The following is a 7,136-nucleotide window of genomic DNA, read 5'->3' on the forward strand; positions in this document are numbered from 1 at the left end:
TGAGGTTAATTATGGAGTTCCACAGGGTTCAGTGCTAGGACCAATTCTGTTTACATTATACATGCTTCCCTTAGGCAGCATCATTAGAAGACATAGCATACATTTCACTGCTATGCTGATGACACCCAGCTCTATCTGTCCATGAAGCCAGATAACACACACCAATGAGTTAAACTGCAGGAATGTCTTAAAGACATAAAGACCTGGATGGCCGCTAACTTTCTGCTTCTTAATTCAGATCAAACTGAGGTTATTGTACTCGGCCCTGAAAAGCTTAGAAATATGGTATCTAAGCAGATTCTTACTCTGGATGGCATTACCTTGGCCTCCAGTAACGCTGTGAGGAACCTTGGAGTCATTTTTGACCAGGACATGTCCTTCAACGCACATATTAAACAAATATGTAAGACTGCTTTCTTCCATTTGTGCAACATCTCTAAAGTTAGAAATATCCTGTCTCAGAGTGACACTGAAAAACTAGTTCATGCATTTATTACTTCCAGGCTGGACGACTGTAATTCATTATTATCAGGAAGTCCTAAAAACTCCCTGAAAAGCCTTCAGCTGATCCAAAATGCTGCAGCAAGAGTCCTGACAGGGACTAGAAAGAGAGCAGATTTCTCCTGTTTTGGCTTCCTGTTAAATCCAGAATTCAAAATCCTTCTTCTTTCTCTTATACTTGTCAGCCGGAAGTGACTTGAATGCGTGGCGTTCACTGACAGCAGAGCGATCAGCGATCCCGCTCGTGGAAAGGGAAGCTCGCTGATCTTCCAGTTTTGATTTTCCTCATTGATTCTCGAGGGTAACCCTGTGGGCGATAAACGGGTGTAGTGGGTCATGAGGTTGAGCCACAGCTGCAACATGAAGCCCCTAACACAGCCTTCAGTATTCTCATAAGTGTACGACGTTCGTGTCTGCGAGCTCGCGTGAATCTGACCTTGGACCGACTCTGTTACAGCGTTGTAGTTTTTATGTGAAAAGAAGAAACGTCGCATTTCTCGGTGAACGGGGTCTGACCTCTTCAGGTTCGTCCATTTGTGTTTTTGGCAGTCAAAGTACTTAAACTCAGGTGAGAGTACTTCCTGCCAGTTTACTAGTATTTTACTTGCAGGTGTGGGTACTCGCAGGATGTGGATGTACTGTTAAACTCTTTGATCTTTTCCACGTTTTTATTGAGCAGTATTGATTGATCGGGACACGGCAGGCGTCTTTTTGTTGCTGATGATAATCACGTGACGGTTTATTATTATTATTATTTTTTTTTTTTTTTAAATAATTTGTTAAAGTCAGTTTTTACCGTTGTTGGGCTCCAGAGGACCAAAATTCATCATCAGCACAAAGGAGCCCAACCCCCCCCCTCCCCTCCCGTCTAGATCGCTCACTGTGTACAAATCTATTGATTATGTAATTCCTACAAAATAAAATGTAATAAAAGTTAAAAAAAAAGAGAAACAGAAGGTGGAGGCAATTGAGCATCTTGTACTGGAAGAAAGTTAATAAAGAAACTAATGATACATGTTGCAGTTTCCGTCTGTTTCTGCTGGAATGTGTCGGCTTGTTTTCAGAAACAGGAAGTCTGCCGTCCTCACAGAGTCATGAAGGGGGGGGGGATCTAGAGACCAAACAGGTTGTATGGAAACAAACTCAAAAGCTTTAACATGGGAGTCTATGGGGACTGACTCACTGCTGCCTCTGCTGGACACCAGAGGAACTGCAGGTAGGAGCTGCTGTTGTTCGGTCTCTAACGCCGAAACACGTCCAGCAAAAATGCTGAGAACTAGTTTTTGAAACATCCTGCAGGTATCCACCTTCTCAGCGTAAGAGCTGTGCCATAAAAATATGGATGATTGTGAATAATAAGCTGGAGCAGTTCATCTTACTGTGATCGATTTCTTTAACAGCTGATGCAAACTTGTATCTGTTTTGAATTTCAGTTCATGAAGCAGAAGAAACAGTTGCTATGAGGTGAAAAGGATGTGAAGGTGTGTTTTTAAAAATACTTTTTACTGCCTTTGGATGATATTTGAGAATAAAGACGTTTCGTTTGAGTAACGTGGAAGTTTGTGAGCACAGACATTAATTTCAGACACTTTTTGGGTTTTGTTGCGTTTTATTTGTTGAAGCGGAACACAGAAGACCTGCAAGCACAGCAGTAAAGTTTCACCAGCATAAGCCAAGAAAATGCTTCCCCTCACAAACCCTCCATCTTTAGACCGCCTGTGGTTTCCTGTGAAGCAGGAAACTGGTGTGATGTGAAGGTGAGAAGCGATCTTCAGGTGGAGGTGTGCACTCGCCCAGCATGCAGGAAGGTGAAGAAAGGTGGAGATCCGACTCCAACCCCGGGCAGGCAGACACGTGATTGGCCTCAGATGGTTTCCTCCACAACCTTTGTGATGATTGTTTTGGTTGTGGTGGAGGTAGAGGAGGAGAGCGAAGATCTGCGTGGGAAATGAGACAAAGCTGGTCAGAGATGCTCGCCTGAAAAGCAGAACCCGCTCACACGTTTACAGGTAGGTGCTGTAGTGCAACTCCCACGTTTCCAACATCAGTTGACCAAAATGAGCAGAAGCCAAAACATCTACGAACAAGTAAAAACGAGTGCCAGACCGTGGTTTTGTGTAATGCCAGTTTGCACCACAAGAGGGCACAAAGAGGCAGTGCAACTTCCTGTGACCAGCAGGACAGGAAGAGGAACATGAATGTGAGTTTGGACACTGTCAGGCTCCTTAGATAAACACTCTTTTTCTTCTAAGCTAACGAGGAGCTTAAATTCTGCATATTCAGAAAACTGTGGTGAACAGTTTACTTCTAATTTGCAGAGGGGAATTACACAATGTATCAGATTAGATTGAACTAATGTTAGCAGCCGATGGTAACACTAAAACTAAGGATATTTCCTCTGTATATTTAAGTTTTCCAAGTAACCTCTGTAAGGAGAAGGAGAGAGCAGGGCCACAGAGAGCTGAGGCCGTCCTGGTGAGCTCTTCTTACCCGCCTCCCTCTCCGTCGAGCAGCCTCCTGTACTCGGCGATCTCCAGCTCTAGTCTGGTCTTGATGTCCAGGAGAATCTGGTACTCCTGTCCCTGCCTCTCCAGGTCTGCTCTGAGCTGCACCAGCTGCTCCTCCAGACTGCTCACCTGCACAGGTGAACCCGGTGTGAGTGTAAAAGCTGAAAGCAGCTGACGGAACATTTGGATGTGACCCCATGAGAGCAGAACTCACCCTCATCTGGAATCCTTCCATCTTCATGCCGTAGCTGCCCTGGACTTCGGCGAGTTGGGCTTCAAGGGACATTTTCTGTAAAAACACAAGCAGGTCAGAGACAGAAGCTCTACCTGTGGATGAGGTCGTGACATTGGGCTACATTTCAGCCACCTCTCTGCGACTCAGGATTTTAGGAATCAGAGGAAACGAGGCCACGATGTGAAGATGTAACTGAACCAGCCTGATGTTACTCCCCAGAACTTAGGACCCTCACAATTCCTGTTCTTTGACTTTGTCCTTTGACATTTTGAATGAGGACCCCTCTGTGCCCTCTTCTAACTCCCTCTGTCCAGCAGCCTCCGGCACTAACATTAGAGAGACTGGTGGCTGCTGTATTCTTGTTTATTTTCAGGGATCAGAACTGACCCTGAGCTGGCTTTCCTCTGGCTAATGTTAGCTAACAGTATGTTACCTGCTCATAGGGCTCGATGCTTGGACCTCTGATGTTCAAGCTCATCATTAACCGTTTGACATTTTTAATGAGTTGCTCTCATTAGATAAAGTTATTATTAAAAATGTATTGATGTAATTATGAGTTAAACGGTTCATCTCACCATGCTGAGCTGAGACTGGAGCTCAATCTCCAGAGCCTGAAGCTGACTCTTCACTTCCTTTACTTCCACGGTTGATGTCTTCAGTGTCATTTCTGTGGCTGCCACCTCCTTGGTGAGGACCTCCGACTGAAAGAAGAAGAAGAGGAAGTAGTGAACAAAAACAAGCTGCTGCAGGTTTCTGTTGAATAGCAGAAAGCTGACGTACCTTGGCCTGGAACCAGCCCTCTGCGTCTTTGAGCGCTTTGGCGGCGACGGTTTCGTAGTGCTCTCTGATCTCCTCCATGACTTTGTTGAGGTCCTGCTGAGGAGCAGCGTCCACCTCCACATTCACCTGACCGCTCATCTGAGTGCGCATGGACACCAGGTCCTAAAGGACAGGGAGGCGGGGCTAAGGATACCAGTATGTTTTAACATTGCGTGTGAGACGGATCTGCTTACCTCCTCGTGGTTCTTCTTCATGCTTGCCAGATCGTCCATCAGGGCTTCGATCTGCATGTTCAGGTCAGTCTTGGCCACGTCCACCTCTCCCAACAACGCCTTCAGCCCGGCGATGTCGGCCTCGACCGACTGACGCATCCCCAGCTCGTTCTCGTACCTGTTAAAGTTAAAGACACAGAAAATAATGGGTTAGTTCTGATGAATAAAATCCAAACAACAATTCTGTGAATAACTTTTATCAGCATTTGGTGTTTGTGCTGATTTCGAGACAAAAACCAGAACTCTATTTTTTTCTTTTAGTAATCTTGAGGCTCGTTTCTACGGATTAAACAGTTAAATGTTCAAATAAACTTTAATAAAGAGAAATGAATCTTAGACTGTCTGAGAAACATCTGCTAAAATCATCTTTAAATTCTAACAAATGAGCTCCAATGAGTTCTCATGTTTATCTGACCTAAGTCTAATTTTTGCTCTTGCTGGACGATGATTTTTCTGGATGAGAGAAAATCAAAAAATCAGACTGAGGAGTTTGTCTGTTCTTGATGTTTTTCTACCAGCAGACAGCAGAGGGGGCTGAAGAGAGGCAATATCACAGTAGGGAGGTTTTCACTGTCAGGACGTCTATTTCAGAGCATTTTTCTGTCAGAAGAAAACAGCAGCAAGAAAGTACAAAGAACACATGAAGAGAAATAAAAGGTAAATAAAAGAAAAAAAAGGAGCCACTGACTTCAACCTGAAGTCGTCTGATGCGAGCCGGGCGTTGTCGATGCTCAACATGACGGTACCTTTGGCGATGATGGCATCCTGGATCTGAAAACCAGCACAGAGCCACAAAAAAAGGGAAATCAATCAATGGTAGATTATCAATAATGCTAATCAGATGATGCCATTCAGTAAAGAAGGGTTAATAAATCAAACATTACAGAGAATAACAACAAAGCCAATCAGATCTCCTCACGCCGTAACACGCCCATCAGTCGCAGCAGCTGCTTTAATGTGAAAAAACAAAGCTCGTGTTTCCTGTTGGAGCCAAACGAAGACCAAAAACAAGTGACTGGTTTACAGGTGACATCAGTCTTGGAGGGCGTGGCTGCTTCACTCGGAGCACTCTCACACAGGTGTGGTTCACCTCAGATCTCCATCCACTCACTGGGAGCCTCCCACCAGATTACTGACACTACTCTTCTTTCCAGCCTCTCGGTCAAAAGCTGCTGTGATTACAAAGGTTTTCTATTCTTTCTCAAAATCACCAGAAGGTTCGAGTGCTTTTCTTAAATTGTAAAAGTATGAATGAAGCCCCAGCAGTGCAAACATCTTTCTGGACTGCACTGTGAGTGGATTTGTTAAAAACAAGAAAAATCAAATGTAGGTTTTCTCTTTAAATATGAGTTTTTCAGGCACAACAAAACAGTGTTCACTTGAGCTTCCATGCAATTTCAAACTTTATTTTTATGTCTTTTCATAAAACATTATGTGATTTCATAAATGTAAACTTTAAAATGTGGACCAATAGGAGCGGAGACCCCTGAACACCATCTGCCCCGTTTCCTCACCTTGGCATGCAGCTCGGCGATGGTGGCGTAGAAGGCGCTGTAGTCCCTGGCGGCCGGGCCAGCCTTCGTCTCCACGAACTGCTTGATCTTCAGCTCCAGCTCGCCGTTGGCCTTCTCCAGCGACGCCACTTTGGTGAGATAGTTGGCGAGACGGTCGTTCAGGTTCTGCATGGTGAACTTCTCGTTGCCGATGACGCTGTCGTCCATCCCTGCTCCTCCGCCAAAGCCACCCCCAAATCCTCCACCTGCACCAAATCCTCCACCTGCACCAAATCCTCCACCTGCACCAAATCCTCCACCTGCACCGAAAGCTGCACCAGCTCCTCCACCGAGGCCGCCACCAACAGCGAAGGTTCTCCCGGCCTGTGAGACCCTGACACTACCGCCTCCTCCAGCAACGCTGTACGAGCTCATGCTTCTGGATGAACGGCTGCTGCCAAAGCCTCCACCGATGGAGCCTCGTGAGAGCATCATGGTAGTCATAGTGATGGAGCAGAAAAGAGGAGGTGCTTGTCAGTCTGTCTTCTCCGGTGGAAGGAGCAGGAGAGAAGTGAGGAGAGAGTGAGGAGGTCGCTGCTTTTAAAGCTTCTCAGGTGGGCTGAACTGCAGGTACAGGGGCAGGGTTAGGGGGGAGGGTCGGGGAGGGCAGGGCTGGAGGGGAGGGGAGGGCCGCGGTCCACAATGTCCTACCTCCAGCTTGAATTCTTTTCTCCGACTTCATTCGGCACTTTTGCACACCATGACATATATTTACACACATATTTTTGTCCTTTTATATTTTTATGTATATTCATGTTTATACCTATATCTGTAGCTCAATATGTATCTATTGATACCTCTGTTTCTACACTTCATGTTATATGAATGCTTGGCGTTTGTTGTATGTGTGCTGCTGTGACCGCTCAGTGTCCCTCTGGGATCAATAAAGTCTCTCTGATTCTGATTCATGAGACACAAACGGGAGAGACGTTTTCCGTGTGAGGCACGGCAGAGCTCAGAGGCTTCATGTTTCCATGTTATCTGTCTGAACACGACAGCAGCTGAGACCAAATCTTCGTCCTGACCCGGCTGCTCTGACAGATCCTCAGCTGATCTGCAGAGACACAGAGAGCACATTCCTCCATTCTTAACTTCTCCTCTCGTTGTTTGAGGGGAATTTTTGCTTCTTTCCCGTTACACTCGTTACATCCATCAACACACACAGCTGCCCCTCCCTAAGCCTGCGGTTCCTCTGACATCCACTAGAAGCTCCAGCAGTGAGTCAGTCCTATAGACTCTCATTTTAAAAACTTAATTTCATCCATTTTCTTCTGCTACTCTGGGGTCG

General features: G+C 45.7%; 1 protein-coding gene across 1 annotated transcript; it reads right to left on the reverse strand.

Annotated features, from left to right (window-relative positions):
* Positions 1-2,090: 2,090 nt before the first annotated feature.
* LOC102292148 (keratin, type I cytoskeletal 13) lies at positions 2,091-6,373 on the reverse strand. Its single transcript, XM_005947152.3, has 8 exons — positions 5,810-6,373; positions 4,984-5,066; positions 4,257-4,413; positions 4,024-4,185; positions 3,819-3,944; positions 3,223-3,297; positions 2,992-3,137; positions 2,091-2,438 (listed from the first exon to the last, which is right to left on the reverse strand). Exons 1-8 carry the CDS (start codon positions 6,290-6,292, stop codon positions 2,366-2,368), a joined length of 1,305 nt encoding a protein of 434 aa, XP_005947214.1. The 5' UTR covers positions 6,293-6,373; the 3' UTR covers positions 2,091-2,365.
* Positions 6,374-7,136: the final 763 nt, after the last annotated feature.

Source organism: Haplochromis burtoni, unplaced genomic scaffold, assembly GCF_018398535.1.
Source record: "Haplochromis burtoni strain Fernald_Lab_line unplaced genomic scaffold, NCSU_Asbu1 Contig_313, whole genome shotgun sequence".
Taxonomy (NCBI): domain Eukaryota; kingdom Metazoa; phylum Chordata; class Actinopteri; order Cichliformes; family Cichlidae; genus Haplochromis; species Haplochromis burtoni.

Excerpts from the sequence above, each read along its gene's own strand:
- LOC102292148 (XM_005947152.3), bottom strand. The coding sequence starts at position 6,292 with ATGACTACCATGATGCTCTCACGAGGCTCCATCGGTGGAGGCTTTGGC. Across the intron at positions 4,414-4,983 it reads TCAGACGACTTCAGGTTGAA|GTACGAGAACGAGCTGGGGA; the intron begins GTCAGTGGCTCC and ends TAACTTTAACAG. Across the intron at positions 4,186-4,256 it reads TGAAGAAGAACCACGAGGAG|GACCTGGTGTCCATGCGCAC; the intron begins GTAAGCAGATCC and ends CCTGTCCTTTAG.